A 19722-nucleotide genomic window follows, 5' to 3' on the forward strand; every position below is an offset into this window, starting at 1 on the left:
AACCTTCACTGGCTGACTTGACAGAGACTTCATTCCTTTCTCCATCATTCCTCCTGACCCAGCACTGTTGGTAGGATGCTCCCTCCTATCCTGCAGTTCCCTGTTAAGCATCCAGAATCCCTTTTGGAGACAATTAAAAAGCCACCTGTTATTAAGATAAAAGGCTTAATATGAGGATGTTAATCTGCACTGTAAGAAGTTGACTGTCTATGTAGAAAGAGTATCACCTCTTCTGCTCCTGTGAACAGTGCGACCTTAAATATTTTTAATAAATGTCCTTGTACTTTACTTATATCTGTAAAGCTGTCCAGGACCTTATTTGTCATTCCAAGAGAGAGATATCCTGAGTTCGATGTTTGTTGTCTTTTCAGATTAATACTATTTTAGAACTGAAGTTGTCCTTTGGTGACATTTTTTAATTAACACATACATGTATCCTAAGATACTCTTGTTGATACTCAGACACAGGTAACTTGCTCTTATTGAGCTTTCTCTGTCTCTGTTTAAGATGTACTCTGCATATCCACTGATTAGTAGCTTTGCAAGATAGAGTTAATAGAGACAGATGACATGAAAATGGCACATATAAAACAAAAAATAAAACCAAAACAAAGAACCCAAAGCAAAGATCTCAGCCTTCAGACTTTATGAAACATCTGCTTTATATTAACATGAGTGGTTGCTTGTTCAGCTCCTCCAAAAAGTTTTGGCTCTTCATTCAATGTCTAGTTCCTAGTTCTGGTGGCAGGTAAGCAGAGATCAGCTACCAGCAACAGGTAGATCTTTCTTTCAAGCTAGAAATAGTCTCCTGTGTTACGTGCTCTGACTTCCTCTACTTCAATGCTGCGTAACAAATCTGCTTTTAAATTGCAGCGAAGTAGAAACTGGAAGAGTTTGGTAATAAAAAGCTCCAGTAAGTTCTGCCCTTTTGCTGGTTCTCCATCTTTTTGCACAGATGGTTAATTTGAAGCAGATCACATCAGGAGGATTTGTAGTGTAACGTCTATCTTCCTTTCCTTCCACATACAGTTCTATATGAGTAAGAAAAGAAAAATTCTGAAAGGACTTGAATTCTCTGCTCTTATACAGGGATGGTCAACTCCTTGCTCTGTCATTTGCAGCATGTAGCAAGTTAGGGAACCAGTCCGTGTGTGTTTTTCAATAAGTCAGAGATGAGTTTTGAGAGGACAAGTTTGTATATGCAGATACTGAGATCCACAGAAAAAAATCCCAAGCAGATATTGCTGAAGGAGAATACTTTGTCTGATTAGTATCAAAATTTAAATTCTATAAAGTAATAGCTACTGAACCTTGGGCAGAGAAACTCTGGGTTGTCAGCCACTGGAATAGGCTGCCCAGGGAGGTGGTTGAGTCCCCATCCCTGGATGTGTTTAAGAAAAGGGTGGATGAACTGCTTAGGGATATGGTTTAATGGGGATTAGGGACGGTTGGACTTGATGATCTCTGAGGTCTTTTCCAACCTAGAAATCTATGAATCTATGAATCTTAAGTCCATTAACCATCTCAGAGTAGGTAGAATTTTCTGCAAGAGGTTTCTTTATGTACATCATAAATTATAGTACTGTACCTAAATGACTAAAAGCTATTACTTATTCATACATTCTGTCTTTAAGGCTTTTGTTTTGGTTTCATATGTTTTTTTTGTAGCTTGGGTTTTCCTTGTTACCACTACACCTCTATTTAAGTTCATTTGGTATCTGAATTTAAGCATGATGGAATTACAAGCTAATGGCCCTGATCTGTACATTTACAGTTTTAGGCTTGATGCTTTGTCAGAAAAGTCTCAGCAAATAATACATGAGTATGAACAACATCACAAGTAACACATTTGCTTTTGTAAGAGAAAACCAGTGTTTTGTAGGGCTAAGGTTGTTTTTATCCCTGGATAATCCAGAGTTCATTTAAAACCAGTGAAGATATTAACAGCCTAGAAGTGAAGATTTAGCTCTGAGCTTCTTTTAAGCAAGAGATTTTATACTGTGCAAGGAGCAAAAATGGACATGATGGAGCAACACATGTCCTGTACTGTAAACTTCAGAAATAAACTGTCCACAACAGGAAAAGCTTAGGGGCCAAATTCTGAAATGCTTCATAAAAAAAACTGAAAAGTTGTTGGAAGTTTGCCTGAGTAAAAAGCATGTAAGGACATCAAGAGCTGAGTTCATACTGACAGATAAATACAGTAAAAACAAAATTTAACATGATGACATTCTGATAAGATTTGTTAAATATCTTGTGCAAATGGTTATGAAACTTGGCTTTATGAGTTGATTTACAGAGAATTTAGGGAAATGCAGATATTGTGAAGTATCTTGCTGGCAAATGAAAGAAATCCCTAGAGCTTGTCTGCTCTTCATAGAAGTAGAAAATACAGCAGCTGTTTGACAAAGAATGGAAGTAAAACAAAAATAGAGTAGATTAATATTTCAGATGCCTTGAGTACTTCCTGAGACTTGTTTGTGTGGTTTGGTTTGGTTTTGGGCTTAATAGTTTTAGAGTCTGTATAAAAACAATAAGTAAACCTTCACTTTCATTTAAACTTATAAATCTGAGTCTTTTGGATCAAGGGAACACAGAAATTGCCACATTAGAGTTCACGAAATGCTGAGTCCTCCTTCAGCAGATGCTTTAAACAGGTGTTAGATCTCTCTCATGAGCAGGGTTTTTTTCTTCTGAGATTATGAAAGTAAATTTACAATATATAACAAACATGTACTGAGTGTAGTAGAGAAGTGTGTTTTCTCCCATCAGAGGTAGTGCTTCTAGGTTAGCTGCTAGGTCAGGTTAGAGGAAGGTCTAAGACGTGCAGGAGAGCTTCAAAATGAAAAAAAAAAAACAAGACAACTTTTAAGCATGAATACAGTTAGCACGTGGACAAAGTATTAAAGTAAATGAAGAGCCCTGCTTATTGTTGCCCTAAAATTAAGACCAACTGACTATCTGGGATGTGTGCTTTAGCCTGGCAAAATACTGTGCGTGCTGATAGGATAGTTTGGACGGACACAGCGTTCCTTAGGAGGTTGGTGGTCATCCAACTAGAAAACCCATTGATCCTTTAATGGTTCTTTCCATGAGCACCTCACATCACTGGGAGCCAGTTAACACAAGTCTGGAGATGGTCCATAGTTTTTTTTCTCAAGGATGATGATGGAGCCTGTTGTACCATTCAGTTTCCATGTTCATGCATTTGTCAGCTCACTGCAGTGTTGCTTGGCAATGTGTCCACCTACCCTTGGAGGACTTGGAGAGGCAGCCTTGGACAGAAATGTTACTCTACTGCCTTTTACTCCTTCAGGGACAAAGGCTTACATCCTGAGCTTCCCATAAGGTTGTGGTTTGCTTTCTCCACTAGCTAGCAACTTGAAACGCATAGTTTATATGGGCTGAATATTGCTAGGATTGAAACATTTTTACTGTGTTATAGGGAGTTGGTCTTGATTATTCTGGGTTTCTTCCAACTTGTGCTTTCTATGATGCTATGAAATGTAATGTGTCTGCTGGAGTGAAAGGGTGGTCAGCAAGTTTTTTACCTTGGTAGACCTGCAGAGGCAAATTTTGACTAGTCTGTAGAAGTGTATCTTTGTAATGCATCTGTAGCAGCTAGAGTAGCAGTTGGGCTATTACAGATGTACTAGAAAATAAAGTAATTTCATATTACTTATTCAACAATATATATATTATGCAACATTGTATGTATTTTACACTTACAACTATTGGTCTATTTACAATCCTAAGACATCTGTTACAGTAAACATTTGTGTTTTCTTGTGATGCAAGAGCGAAATCAAGGAACAAATGCTCATATATTGAGGCCTGAAAAAAAAAGATTTCTTTTTGAACACAGAGAGTAATTTAACAACTGAAACTGCAGGGAGCGAAGTAGCAAATGTTACAGACTCACAGGAATTCGTGGGTGTGGGTTTGTGGTTTATGTTACAGAAGCTAGACCCCAGATGACCAGAATGATCCTTCTTGGCACTGCAGCTGACCAGTGGTGCATCTGGAGCATCCCACAGTGTTATGGTGTGTTTTTTCCACTAGCTAGACTGCAGGTGTTTGGGGTTGTACAGCAAGGAGTACAAGGGAATGGAAAGTGAAAGGGAAAAAGTGCTTGGGATGTGTTTATGCAGCTGGGCTGCTTGCAAGGAGTCAGCTTTGCAATAGGAAGGCTCTGGCTGAAGCAATGAGAATTCAAGTCATGGTGGTCTCGCCTTGATCATCCAGACACCCTTGGTACTTAAATCATGTTCCATGGTCAGGATTTCCCTACATTCAGAAATGTTATAGTGTCTGCTGATGTCTGCCAATTAAATGAGGATAGCTGTAAGGTCAAGTCTCTAACAGGGAAAGCTTTTAGACAAAATCCAATCTGTAAAGTAACCTGAAACAAAAATAAACAGAGCCATGTCAGAGAATCCCCTAGCCTTTGAGGCAGAGATGTATTTAAAAGAGTAACTCCTCAGATTAACTTTTTTCCTTCTCAAACTTGCTTCTTATGGGATTCATTAGTTAAAACAGGGGTAGCCCAGTGTAACAGACTTCACCTCCTATGAGTCAGACTGAAGTCTAGCTACTATTTTTTGGCTACCCTTATATAGCATGCCTGTGTTTGTCATCACTCCTCTTCATTTCTGATGTCAGGCTGAATCATTTTAGGAATGTTTATATCAATTCTGTGTGAAACCAGACAAGCTACAGCTTACTGAGCTTCCAAGGTTCACATTTTCTTGTCAGCTAACAAAGTTGAAAGCCTATTTTTTTTTTTCTTTCCCCTCTATTAGAGGGAAAATAAGCTGATTGTGGCTAGTTCTTTTTTTCCTCCTGCAATTCTGCCTCTTTCCCAAACATGCTAAGTTTTTAATGTGTTTTTCTTGATCTATGTAAGGGTTCGTCTGAGTCTGGAGCAAGGATGGGCTGATGAGATGGAGTTCACGGTGCAGCTGGTTCACCCTGGCACGCAGGCAGAGGCATGGAAACAGATCAGGGGCTCAGCAGTGTTTATAGTCCCTGCCAGGATATCTGTAAATCCATATTAGGATCATGTTGTGACTTCTTCCCCCAAGAGAAAGCCGTCTTTGAAGGAGTTTCCCTTTATTTACACAAACTCTACAATGATCTTTTTAGTTCCCAAAATCAGGCAAAGATGAGATTTCAGTTTGTTCTTCCAGCTGTGGCACAGGTCTTTGTAACTTTGGGCACTATTCAGGCCGCCTACTGCAGCACCAAACCCAGAAGTTGGTGTTTACTGTGGTGCATCAGCTTGAGAGCAGTATCTCCACAGGAACTTGTGAGGAGCTTTATTTGCAGAGCCACATGGGGTACATAACTTGGGCATCCCTTTATCTTCTTTTTTCTGATGATAGATATTCTGCAATGTTATCCTGGTGTCTGCATCAGTGCTTCCGTGACAGCACTGTAATCAAAACCTGACATCTCTCTAAAGAGTTTTCACAATTCTTATGGTAGTGATGTACAGAAGAACTAGAAACTTTCAGGAATTAACTTGCTTTTTTCTTGCTAGCTTGCTGTTGACTCACCGCAACTCCCTGCACCCCAAAATCTAAAAAGAATGTTTTACATTATTTCAATAGTATTTAGATTTCAAGAAGGTTTGCCCTGTTTCTTGTTCTGGACAGGATTCTTGACAGGGAGTAGATACCAATGATGTTAAATATTTGGGATATTCTAAGCTGGAAACACAGATGGTGATAACACGTTTCCTATATGCTGTACTCTCATGTGCGCAGGTTCTCCACTGCTCATCGCCTCTAGTAGATTTTTATACCAATATAAAGTGAGTGTAAAGTATTACCACTGTGATCCAACAGTAATTAGTTCATTCACTTTGTGTTCATATAAAATCAAGGCATGGAGGACAACTAAGAATCGTGTTTGCAATGTAAAACTAATAAATAAAATACATTTCAAGTATGTATTAATCTAGCAGTGCATTAAACATTAATTAAATTATTAAGATTATAAAAATATAATCTATATTTTATCTCAGTGTAGAGTTACAGCTACTGGTGAGTATAATTATTTTTGGTTTATAAGCATAAAATTCTCCAGGAATTGTTGCAAATTCTCTATGTGATAATTTACATTTGTATTTCAAGTTAGCTTGAAAAAAAAAGAAAAAATATATGAAATGGTGTTTTTTCATCAAGATATGGAATAATCTGTATTCTATAAGTTTTATTTACGTATAAAACACTATTCTCGCTGCTTTGAATGTGCATATACATGCAAAAATAAAATAAAAATAGGCTTTGTAAACTCGCTTACATGTGATTAACAGCTCTGAGGAAATCTACCACCTTTCCAATCCTAAGAACATAGTTTGGTTTCTCCAGGGGTGTAAATCTGCACAGCTCTATTAAACTTAACAGAATTCCTTTGGTTTTCAATTATTTTTGGAGGATGGCCAAATGCTGGCAGATAACCTGATTAGCATAGACTTTCCTACCTGTAAAATCTTTCTCTTTTTAAAGGTATAGATAGCTTGAGGTTAGAATAAAATTAACATAGCTTCATGTAATTACACTATCTGCTACAACTAATTTGTGTACCGTAGCATTTTAAACAAGTGAGTGTGGCAAATAGAGTTCATTTAACTCTTCAAAATGTGGAAAGAAGTCCTGAAAAATTTATTACTTGTGACATTTTGTTTAACAATGCCTAATATCCCTTCTCATTACAGACTATTCAAGTGAGTGATTGACCTCTCTGGAAAACATTGCTTATTTAAGGAGAAGGAACTAAGCAAAAGTATTTTTTTTATTTCAAAATTGGCTAATCTTTACAGTTTCCTCTAGAGCAGTGCACTGGGCAATAAGGAAAAAATAAGGGGCTGCATGCAGCCGTTGCCACAGTACAGTTCCTAGTCACTGGATTGTTTCACAGGGCTCCCAGATAAAAAGGAGTAAGGTGAAATCCAAGTACTATTTGCCAAAACATATTTTAAAAACAATTTTAATTGTTTTTCTTCACAGCTACAGAGAGGACATCATGCATTGCTGAGGCCGCTTTAATATGCCTTTATTTAATCAAGGCTCATGTGCTTATTCTCTTGATTTCCAATTCAGGAGGGTGCTTCAGCTTGTGCTTCTCTTCATAGAACATAAATAGATGTCAGTTTAAATGTGTGTAAGAGCTGACTGTAATAAGGATCTTGGAGCAGTGTTTGCTGTGCAGTGTTTTAAAGATGAGATATGGCAAATTAAAAGTAAAATGGATGATCAGAGACTTAGATATGTAAAATGGACAAGAGCATTATAATTCACAAGATTTTTGACACTGTTTCTCATAAAATCCTCATAGAGAAATTGATGAAGTGCAGAGTAGATGAATGGGCAAGAGGTAGGTAGAAAACTGGCTGAACTGCTGGGCTGAAAGGGTTGTGATTGGTAGCACAAAGTCCAGCTGGAGGCCAGTCAGTAGTGGTGTACCTCAAGGGTCAATACTGGTTTGCAAATGATACAGAACTGGGAAGAGTGGTTGATTCCCTAGGTGGTTGTGCTGCCATTTGAGGGACTTTGAGAGGCTGGAAAAATGGGCTGACAGTAACCTCATGAAGATCATGAAAGGGAATTGCCAAATCCTTGATAAGGAATAACCCCAGGTACTAGTACATAGTGGGAACTGACTGGCAGGAAAGCAGCTCAGCAGAGAATGACCAGGGAGTCCTAGTGGACACCAAGTTGACCATGAGCCAGCAATGTGCCCTTGCAGCAAAGAAGGCCAACAGCCTCCTGCGCTGTAGTAAGCAGAACATTGCAAGCAGGTCGAGGGAGGTGACCCATCTCCTCTGGTTAGAACTGGTGAGATATGTCTGGAACTCTGTGTCCAGTTCTAGGCTTCCCAGTACACAAGAGGCATGGACATATTGGAGCACAAAGGGCCATGAAGATTATTAAGGACCTGGAGTCTCTCTCATATTAGGAGAGGCTGAAAGAGCTGGAACTGGTGGAGGAATGAAGAAAACACAGCCAGACTTTTCTCAGTGGCAGCCAGTGACAGGACGACACAAACTGAAGTACAGGAGGTTCCATCTGAACATAAGAGAAAACGCTCTTTTTCTGTGATGGTGGCACAGATTGCCCAGCGAGGTCGTGGAATCTTCATCCTTGGAGACATTCAAAGCGCAACTGGACACTGTCCTGGGCCACCTGCTGTCGCAGACCATGCTGTTGCAGGAGGATTGAAGTAGCCAGTCCAGAGGTGCTTTCTAGTCTCAGCTATCCTATGATTCTGTGATTTCATGGAGAAGGTTAAATATATAAGAGGATATTTTCATTGCACTTCATTATACACACCCAATGGTCTGTTAATAATATGGGAAAGTTTACCCACTTTTATGATTAAACTTCTGAAAAACTGTCTTTGAATATTTTCTTAAGCTTCTGCAATATATTATCTAACAGTCTGGAAAAAGCCACAATTTGGAGACTTGTGTTTATGGAGATGAGAGAGGTAAAATCAGTGTTCTGTGCAGAAAAAAGGAAATACAATTTTCAAAGTTAAAATTACAGGTCCACAGTAAAGTCTTAAGTCAGAAAAGGCCTCTGGAGGCCATCTGGTTCAGCCTTCTGGTGCAAGGGCTGTAGATGAGGTCATCCAGGGATCTGTGAAGCTGAATTAGCAAGAGAAATTGCATTATTTCTCTGGATACCTATTCCATGGTGAGGAATATTTTTCTTATATCCAGATGAAATTTCCTCTGAAGCAACTTGTGCCTCTGGTCTCTTGTCCTGTCACCATGCATGGTGGTGGAGAGAGCCCCTTCGTCTTCTCTATAGCTATTTTTTAGGTACTGGAAGTCAGTGATCTCCCTGAGCATTCTCTTCTGAGAGTTACACAAGCACATTCCTTCTTTGACCTCTCCTTCTATGTCAGGTTCTCCACTCCTCTCATTGTATTGGTGGCCCTTCGCTGGACCATCTACAATCTTTCTCTTGAACTGCGGGAAATTCACCCTGTGTAGCCTAGATGATGGGAGTGTTTCTTCTGGTAGATTTAGCAGTACAATAAGATTTTTCCAGAACTCTCTGAGGAACTCTAACACCCAGTTATAGGTATCAAAACAGGCTTCTTAAAGTCTAAAGAGAAATAAATCTCTTTTTTATTGGATAATTTTTCAAAGTAGTGCTGAAAGGAGTTGGTCACAAGGATAATGTAAAGGCTAACAGATCTGAACCTATTTTGACTGGAGACAAGGGGTATTCTGCCATAACTTTAATGGAAGAAGGGAATGTCAGACGATTTTATAGATGTGCTGAACTGGGACTGTGTGTAGTTGGACTAAGAAAATCGCTCAACCTCCTGTGAAACACAGAGAGCTCTGGGACAGCCTGGACTGAAAAATAAGCTCTGCTAAAGGCTCTTACAGAAGCCCCCAGGAGAACAGATCTTTTTGCTGCCAGTACACAACTTTCTAGCCGAGCGGCTGTTTACCTACTTTTATATGGGGAATTGGTCTTGATATTTTGCTTGGAAAACATTGCAACTAACCACAGCAAATACTGGCCTGGTTGTGTGAGGTTTGCCTGCATCCCTGCCTTGATGCTATTTTTCTGAAGCCTAAGACTTGCTGACATAATTCTGACTCTAAATTTCAGTACCAAATTTTTATAGGAAAACTTGAAAGATGATAAGGAAATATGAGTCTGTATAGTAATCAGTACTCTTAACAAGAATGCTCTTCCGCTTCAGGAAAATGGATTGACTACCCTTTTATGTGTGTCTGCTGCTAAATAAAGAACTGATAGGAACTGATCCTCAGCCCTGAGGCCACTGATTTTCCTCTCCACAACAGAATATCTTGGGAATGACAATGGCAATGGTCTAGAACAGAACCAAGAAGTGTCCTTACAAGCATGGTGGATGATGACTATTTGGTGCTTGGATTCACTACTTGGGCCTCTTTTATTTATAATATAGATGCATTCTTTGAATTTAAACCCTCTTTTCAGAATTCATATTTTTCTGTAGCAGTAGAAAAAAGAAAAGACAGGAGTGTCATCTGTTGGATATTGGAATCGTGATGGAGCTTGGATCAATCATTAACAGGTTCTAAGAAAGGCATCAAAACTTGGTAGTAATATCTTCTATCAAAAAGAAACCAATGATGTTGGTTTATAGAAGGAAAGCATAGAATCTTTTCTTGAGGAATCGTTGCTCATCCTGTTTGTGCGAAATGATTTGGTGTACCTGCAAAAGCTGTCCAGACAGTGCATTTGAACTCTTCCTGTAGCTGACAGAGGAGGCTGCTTAACTTTTGACATGGCTTGACTGGAGAGGTTTTTAGATACCATGGTGTGGAGATAAGACTGTAAATTATATCATTCCTGTCTTGATAGTCACAAGTAAGTATCGCCGAGGTCAGGGCATAGGTGCAGAGTGAGAGAATGGTGGCTTCAAAGTGATTTTTATGATGTACCATGCAATCTGGTGTCTTTGCCTTTGCAAATTCTAAGCTCTTGTGAAGTGCAGCAAAAATCTCAGTTTCCAATTATAAGAAAGCATCAGTTGTGTGATAATGATCAGCTTGAAAACATGTGCCCTGACACTCAAGAACCAGAAGTCTCTTAAATACCTTGATTTAGGAGTGATGGGGCAGTTCTTGATTTTGAATGATGTTTCAATAGTAGAGGGAGTGTTTCTGTGCTGTTGCATCCTCAGTTGGTATCTTTGCTGAGTGATGCTTAGTGAAGTAGCTGTTCCAAATCATACCACCATCCCAAACTCCTCTGTGACCGGAGGGAAGAGTTAAGACTGAGGAGTGGAGACTAGCCCTGCTTGGCTTCCTGAACTGTACAGATGCTAGACTTGCTTTTTGAAGGGTATAGCTGCTCAGGAATGACCTATTTACACCGGGTTCTGTCTTAACAACTGTACTTTGAATGCATTTTGTTATTTTCTTGTTACTCAGAAGTGGTCCTTAATATATTTAATATTTTTAGTGCCCTACAGATACCAAAGCAACGTTTGGGGTCCACCTTAAGGTAGTAGGAGACTGGACAGGTATGTAGAAAACCAATTCCTTTTCAGAGATAAATACCTTTGCTTGAACTGTTATCCCTTTCTGGCTTCAGCACGATTGTACCTTGATTGTGGTGTATTCTCGCTAGAGATCGTTCGTGCTTATTTCCCCAAAGTTATTTTTATTACATTCTTGATGCAACCCCTGCTTTATTCAGATGTACGTTTCTTCAGATAACATGTTTTTCCAACTACTAACAGATCTTCTGATTGCAGTGTAGTAATTTTCAGTGTTCTTCCACGTCTGCCTCTTTTTTTTTCCCTATTTTTTGGTAGCCTGCTGCCTCGTGCAGTGTGGTGCCTCTGTGCATAGCAGTGCCTGCAGAAATGCTGAAATGTGCAGCTCCCTGATAAGCGGATTCGATGCCAGCAGTTTGGATGGCTGCCAGGTTAATTAACGCCTATGGTACACTGAGATTACCGGTTGCTTTCATGTTCTTCCATTGCTCTTTGAATGTCCTCCAGACCAGGGGTGTAAGCCAGGACTCCCCGCAGAGGAGAGTGGTAGTTTGCTGCTCCCTGTGACAGCTGTATACTCAAGTGATAGTTGTCATTATTCCTTGGTGACTGACTTTCTTCTTGCTTAGCGTAGCGTTTCCTTGCGAGGAAGACAAATACACACCACTATCTTGTTCCTTTCTTATGAAGAAATGTTTTCTGTGTTAATTTGTATCAGCTTGTGTGTTTGTGGAACTGAGTCAAATGAGCTTGTCGCCCTGAAAAGGATTAGACCAGTTCAGGGAGAATAAGTCCATCAATATCTGTTGAACTTGTTGGTCCAGCCTCATACTTGGCTGTGGAAGTTGCTGAAACTTTAATAAGCAAAGTTTGGGAGGGCAATGCCATGTGCACATATGCTCCATAATCACCCTGGATTTTTGTTCTTGCTTGAAGTGTAGGGTGTTGGCCAGACAGAAGCAGATTATGGGCCTAATTAGCCTCTGGTCTGCTCCAGTATATGGCTCTTTTGTTGTTAAACATCGTTCCTGTTTGGGAGAGGACAGTAAGCTATTGGGAATGGTGGGGTGGAGAAGTATTAGCTAGATGAGTTTTGAAAAGAAGTGGCATCTTTGAAGTTTTCTGATTGCCTCTGTGGCGTGAATTGCTCTCTATTAACACTTGAAGATTTTTCTCCCAACTCAATATCTATATTCTCCATGGAGATGCAGGTCTGCCCTAGGTATCACTGTATGAGATTCAGGACACTGTCACATTACGGAGACCATTAGCTGTATTAGTTTTGCTAAACAGGGATATCTCTCTGAGGATCAAATGTGCTGTCAAGAAGCAGGTGATTTGCCCAACCCTTTATGCCGCATCTGTACCACGGAGCCCTGTTCTCAGTCGGTCCCTTAAGCCCTGTGACAATTAATGGTCTCTAATCCGCTGACTGTTTGAGGAAGGATTATTATATTTGCCACATTCCTTATAATCTTTCTTAAGCATGCTCTAATGGCTGCTTCTGCAGACAGGATATCAGGCTGGAGGAGTTTTTATGCAACATGCTGTCATTTGAGCTCTTCTCACGACTTATTCTCTCAACTTTTATTCTATTTATTCAAATTTTCTTTTGTATCACATTTTCACATTCCTGACAGTTTATGCTTGACACCAAAGAAGGTTAACAATTTATTTCAGAGAACTCAATTACAAGCCTAAATTAAAGGATGCAAGAAGAGGGCAGATATTCTCTGAAATATCAGAGAACCGGTTAGTTTGAGACATTTCTCCTCTCACTGGCTTCAGCTTCTGCTGCCTGCACCTGGGAGATGTGGCAAAGGAAAAATTTACTGCCATTAGCTGTAAGGACTTGAGGGGGGATACACACTGCTGACAAACTAATTTTGCAAGTTATGGCTTGGGTGAAGTCTCTGACACTGAGTCTTATGTTTTGAAAATTTAATAGAATATCTCGTGGCCTTAGTGTTTGTAGGCTGAGAGAGCAACTGCATGTCAAGAGAAAAGAGGAGGAGTAATAGAATTATCAACTGATGAGAAGTTGCTGTTAATGGAAAGTCATTTATTGCCAATATCCCAGTGCATATCATTTTAGGTATCCAGTAAAAGAAGCCACTAGAAGCAGCTTCTGAAAAAGGCAATCGCTCTAGAAATAATTTTTTGCATAGGAGCAAGTACTTGGTAGATTTTCAGGCAATATTGTCATTTGCTTCTTAAAGCAACGATTTGAATAATGAAAAACGTAGGACAAAAAAAGTAGGAAAGAAAGGAAGAAACCTCAGAAATGATAGCTCCGAGACCTTTGCCATCCAAATGGTAATCTGGACCCCTAAGTGATGTATTTCTTGCTCCCTTGAAATCAAGTGGTGCTATCTGAGCTTAGAAGAGCTGAGAACCTGCCCTTCTCAAAAGCAGGTTTGGCTAAAGGCACAACATTTCCTCCCATTATGTAGGCAGCACCGTCCTTTAGATAAATTCCCAATACAGACCTGAGTTCTTTCATTTCTCATCTGTGTTATGGTGGTGTTAGTAACTGTATTGTGCTTAGCTTTCATGTTCATCACAGAAAACAGAGACACATTGGCACTGGTACTGCTGTACTGTGCTCTCAGATGCCTGTGTAGCAGATACTTTCACCTGAAATACTTCCTGTGCCTCCCTTTGCAGATCTCTGACCTGTTTATGTGTCTAGTTTAGGGTGAGATGAGCCAGACCCCAAGTATGCCTTTTTCTCTTCATTCATTGTAAAGGGAGTCTATACATATACATCCCTACCTCAGAGGGAGGTAGTTTAGTTAATTGACAATTAGTTATGCTTTTTCCCATGTAAAGATTCCTAACATGATTTTTCCATCTTTTGCCATGTGCACTGGGTAATGTGAATAGTGGAACAGCTACTACAGACCTCCCTAAAGAATGTTTTCGTGATAATGTAATTACTATCCTTGTGCTGACGTGTGACTACTTAAGTCAGCACCTATTGTATTAACAAAACATTTTATGCCCTTGTGTTGGGTCGTACTATTAATGCAATTATTTCATCATACTGCAGAAGTGAAACCTATGGCCGTAGACCAGAGCTTAGTTAGCCTGTCAGGACTTAGACAGCCGAGTTACGAAGGGTTTGCAATGGCTGATTTGTGGTAATTGCAAACGTGAAGCCCTGCACTTTGGGTTAGCCCTGTGGCTCAGGGCGAAGTAAATCAGTGTGTCTTCCTCTGCGACTGCCTGGCAGCTGAGCTGGTGGATGGCAACTTTAAACCCCACAGTAACACTGAAATCCGTGCAATGGCTCGTGCACGGATCAGAGCTGTGAGATCCATGGATTACCTAATAAACTGATCTTGTTTCTTACCTCCCCTCTAAACACTTTTTTCGTTCTGCTTCTCTCATATATCTGAAGTCACCTATTTCTCCTCCAGCTTTGAAAAAATTGTTGGCTTAGTATTTACAACAAGGATGTTTGAAGGGTTTTTTTGTCTCACTCACTGTCTAGTTTGTCCTCAGCATTGTCATCTATCAGCCTTATGCTTCCTCTGTCGTTGCTGCTGCCTCAAGTACTACTGCTTGTTTAGTTTTAAAGCTGACATTTTATCTGGCATCTCCGGAGGGAAAAAGAGAGACTACGGGCCATGCCTTGTGTCCAACCACTTGACAGCTGTGAAAAAAGACCCACGGCAGTGTATCAAGACAATGTGTCTCATTCACTAGACAAACTTCAGGGTGCGAGACAGAAAGTGATGTTGATGATGCCAAAGTAACTGACTTCTGAAACCATGCAGCACATTTTTGTGGAAGACAAATACACAGCACTCAGAGGCGTTAAGGTGAATTGCGTGCCTCAAGGCAATAAAACATTTCTGTTATGTTCCAGTGTGATGCTGGTACAAATCGATGTGGGATCGTGTTTAAAACACTGCTGCTGTTCTGTGCTCTATAGTAATTTTTATCTTGTAACAACATCATCCTGCTGTGTAGTTGCATATGATCCTAGAGGTGTTCTCAAGGCCTGGCCACCATTCTGAGCAGCACGGTATTTCTTGTGGAGATGCCATAAAAGCACTTTACTACCACTCATTGATTCAGACACTTCTGTCCTGTAGGTTGCTAAATGTCATGGCAGCAGGAGGTGGTGATGTGTGTGGGAACTCTCCAGCCAGAGCCAGAACAGACAAACTGTGGGGTACCCATCTGCTTCACCTTTGTAAACTCTGGGTCTCATCAGAAAATATGTATCTTTGCTTAGTTCTTCCTGCTAGAGATGAGGATATGCACGGTCACTAGATCATTTAGGTACTGACTATCTTATTTTGAATATGACCTGGTATGATGTGAATTTTTGTCAGATATTGTCATAGTCCTTTTTCTGGAAGGTCCAGATTTGAAGCAGGAAGTTTCAAGGGAAAAAAAAAAATAAAATTCAGTTAAACCCAACAATTTTCCAGAATGTGTGAAATGTGGAAGTGTGTGAAAGCGTGGATCGTGTTTAACTCCCTACAGACTGAAACCTGAGACAGCAAAGAGTGCACACCCCATATTTGTTACTTTTAAACAGACAAAATTTTTAACGCAGTTGTTTGAGATTTTGGAGGCAAGGATTTTTTGCATGTTCACCAGAAAAAAATAAACATACCTTTTAAGTGGCTCTGAAGGAAGAATGATCTAAACTTGCTGGGCTGGGAGGTTTTGTCACATTGTTCAGGAGTATCTACGGGACCTTGTTAAACCCATGCAGCTCCTGGTTTAGAGAAAGCCTGAAGCATCCCAAGGCTTGCTGTGCATTGCTGTGCTTAGCTGGAATTTATCAGCAAGCGTAGGAGCTAGCAAAGAAGCAGTATTTTATTTTCAATAGCCCTGGGAACAGTTTTAGAGATATTGAAGTAGTGGATCATTCAGTCAGTATCTACTATATTCTTAGTAGATTTCGATTCAGACTGGAGGAATGTGTGAAACAGAAGATGACAAGAAGGAATAATAAGACTACAAAGTCTGCCTGCAGGATATGACAAGGTTATCCTAGGATCACTATAACTGCTGCTGAGTTTCTCTAAAAATACCTAGTCACTGGTCATGAGCAGTCAGTCAACTCTTTTGCTATTACCTCGAACTCTATTTGATTTGGACCTTTTTCATTCCATAGTAACATGTATTTTGTTGTGTTCAGTTATTCCATGAGATTCCTGGCAGAGTGTAAAGGCATTAATGATGTGGTACTGTCTGTCGATTGTTCCAGCAAAGTCAACGTGTGGTTTTGGAAGGAGAAGACAGAGATGGGATAGATGGTGTTTTCCCCTGTTAGATTTTATAACTACCAATTCTTACACTATCAGTGAATCCTACTTACGCTTCTGATGAAGAAATCAAAATTAAGTGCTAAAAAGGTTTAACTGTGTTTCTTTTCATATAATTTGACATTAGTAATAAAAGTAATACCAGTACATTACTGGCAGGTTAAAATGCTTTAATTATCCAAAGTGTGCCATAAGGAATACTAGTTTTATTCTCCATTTCCATTAACATTCATTAATTATTTTATTTATGCCTGCAAACAATCTCAGTGAAAGACAAGATTAAGAGAATGGAGAAAAGGAAGGAGAACAGATTTAGCTTACTGGCTTGATGCTGAAAGCCCTTTTCCTCTGATTAAAGAATTAATGCTGAAGGTGAACACGTCTGAATTTTTGGCTCCAGACCTGAATTGTTTTACATTAGTTGAACTTCAGCTGACTTAGTACCAAAACCAGTATAACTTGAAGCAACTCTTGATTTGAACCGTTAATGAGTTTTACTGCCACAGGGAAAAAAAGATTTTTAGGTGAGCAAGTTGCCTCGAAGGAAATTTTCTCCTATTCTGAAGTCCTTTTTTCATGCATCCAGTTATTTGTAATCTTCCACTTTTTTGCATATCCCAGGTTCTTTTTAGTCAGGTAATGATTATAGAAAATGACATGACTGAATGATGCAAATGATTTGTATCCTTATAATATGCACAGGATGTGTGAATGTTGCTGTACTTCAGAACTGATCCGAGAATACAAGGTTGGAGGATTCCTTGCCATGCCTCATATGTTTTAAGTACCCTTATGAACTGCAGGAATGAAACCTGTGAAACATATTAACATATAGCAGCTGAATGTAGTGAAAAAAGCAAACAGCTACTTTGAAAATAGAGTTGCAAGACAGAAAGGCTCCAAGACATGTATTTGCGTGGACTTCCAGGCAAATTTCTGGTTTATGATCAGTATTTATACGTTGTGTTTGGCTATTTAAGATGACAAAGTTACTGTTCTGGAAGTGCCTGTGTTTCACCATTTGTCTGTTAATCTTTGCTTAGAGAAGCAAATCTTTGCTTAGTTTCACCATATTTTTGTTAATCTTTGCTTAGGGATACTTAGGGAAGTCCCATTCTTGTGGTTCTTTCTGTGCAGAGGACCAAAGCTGCTTCAAGCAATGAATATGCAGACTCTGGTTCCTTTGTGTAAGCACCTTTAACAATCTCAGGTGTGTAATGGTTTCCAGAGAAATGGGAGAGTTCACATCAAAATGCCAGGTCTTCATGCATGCCTGCACTTCCCTAGGGACAGTAGTGGACTCCCCTAGATGCCACTCAAGTTTTCCTGAAGAATCCCTTCCGAAACATCTTGTTTTGTTCCTAGTTCATTCAAACTTCTCCCTCAGGGACAGAAGAAAAAAGCAGTCATGCTTCAGACTTGGAATTACGAGTTACCACAGATTAACTAACAATTGCTAGTTAAAATATGTTAAAAGTAGATTTGAAAGATTTTGGGGATCCTTTTCTAACAGATTGTAAAAATGCTGCAGTTAATTAGGAAAATTATATTTCAAATTTGGAACATTAAAAAAAAATAGGAAAAACTTCTGTAGGAACTGTTGATATTTATAAACTTTCTTATCAGAAGGTACAGTTATCTTTATGCACTCTCAACTCCTACATGATGCTTTAGAATTTCTTAGAATAATTTCCATACAGAAGTTAACATAACCTAAAACCAAAACCTGGGATTGAAATAGTCTGCAGATTTTTCAGCTTCAGCCTTTGGATGTTCATGGACTCTTTCTGTGCATTTTGAGAAAATGTAGCTCAACTTTGTGATGTTGTCATAATTTAGTATTTTCTCCTGTTACCACCACTGGAAAATGTGTCTGGATTTTAGTTGTTGCCTGTTTGTGTGCAAATATTTACAGAAAATCAGCACAGCACCTTTGAACCTTCTATTCAGTAGATCTGTTGTTCTAAGTTCAAGTTCTGAGACCTTGCATTTGGCTGGCTCTTTGCTTTCTGCACCCTTTCCACTTCTAACATTCCTTGTAAATACAAAAGTGGGCTTGCTTTTCAGTAGAGGTCTCGTCACTGATTTGAGCTGTGGTATGATTTAAAGTGTAGCTCTCTTTTGCCATGAAGACCACCAGCCGTGGTGGTCGCTAGGGTATTCAGGCTACCTTTCAGGCTACCTCGTATTGCTCCTTATTCCTTGGTCTCTTCTACCTGTCTGCTTATTTCTACAGGTGCCTCATCTAAGCTTGGATGGGGAGCAAGAGGGGCCATCTCTTGCTCAGAATTTGTTCTGTGCTCAGCATATAACTCTATGGGACTTAATTAAAACTCCCACAACATGGCAAATGTCATTATGACCAAATAACATGGTCAAATAACATTTTCACTCCATTTACACAGCAAATATTGTGTAGCTCCTTGTTGGCGTGATATTAGTGTTGAAGTTCTAGTTAGGATATTCCATCTCTTTTTTCCATCCTTTTTTCTCCCTCATTCTGTAAGTACATTTACCCTGCGTCTGTCCTCACCCTAAGCTTCAGACTTCCTTGAAACAGCAACTGTTTGTTCCAAAGTCTCTTTTTGTTCCAAGGTGCATCAAAATCAGTGCTGACCTTGTTCAGGTGAAGAAAATCCTACACCCCAAATTTTAGCATCAGTTCCCTATAGCCCCTTGCCACTCAGCTTTGCATTCCTGTGCTACACACACCTTCCTACTGCTCCATCCAGTCCTGTGACTTTTGTGTATGTGTTGTTTCTCCAGCGCATCAAGCACTAGCTGGAGAATTTGGGTTTCACCATAAGGAAATATAGCTAGTCTGTGATCCCAGAATTTTTGAGGGGCATCTTGCAGCCACAGCTCTTCTCTGTCTCGGACCTTCCTCGGAGATCTGTCCCATTAAATCATAAATATTATTAATAAAAATCTGCCACCAACCAACTGTATAGTTATCAACTGCAAAACAGGATTCCTGTGGGGAAAAAAAAAAAAAGGGTATGTGACAGCCGCAAGAGAGTTACTTCTTCCTTTAAAGAAACAAACCAAACCTCAGAACTTGCATTGAAAGCACCATATTGTGACAATGGGCCAACAGCAGGTTTCCACAACTTGCAAAATAGATATTTTAGTATGTGCTGTAAACAGAATAGAAGAGTTTAGTTTAAAATGTTAATGCCTATGCATTTTGTGCAGACTTAAACCACACAAAATTGCATGCGAATCACAGCTCTGTATTGGACTATGAACCTTGTGGTCCCATGCCTCTAAAAAGTGGATACAGCAGTGCAGAACACAGATGTGGGGGCAAGTTCCTAATGGGAATGGAATCAGATTGCCAGTGCAATCCATTTTTTATGTAAAAAAAAATGAGAGAGGCTTAGGCTGAGAGAGTTAGAGTTGTTCAGCATGG

At 39.6% G+C, this 19722-nt stretch overlaps 1 protein-coding gene across 2 annotated transcripts in view; it reads left to right on the top strand.

Moving 5' to 3' along the window:
• NOX4 (NADPH oxidase 4) overlaps positions 1–19722 on the top strand; it is a 110206-nt gene that overhangs the window by 39129 nt on the left and 51355 nt on the right. For both annotated transcript variants that reach the window (XM_086614256.1, XM_086614265.1), the window contains exon 12: positions 10983–11043. In XM_086614256.1, the coding sequence (XP_086470382.1) occupies positions 10983–11043 (61 nt within the window). The remainder of the gene's footprint in view (positions 1–10982; positions 11044–19722) is intronic.

The sequence above is a fragment of the Tauraco erythrolophus genome, chromosome 1, assembly GCF_009769465.1.
Source record: "Tauraco erythrolophus isolate bTauEry1 chromosome 1, bTauEry1.pri, whole genome shotgun sequence".
NCBI classification, from domain to species: Eukaryota; Metazoa; Chordata; class Aves; order Musophagiformes; family Musophagidae; genus Tauraco; species Tauraco erythrolophus.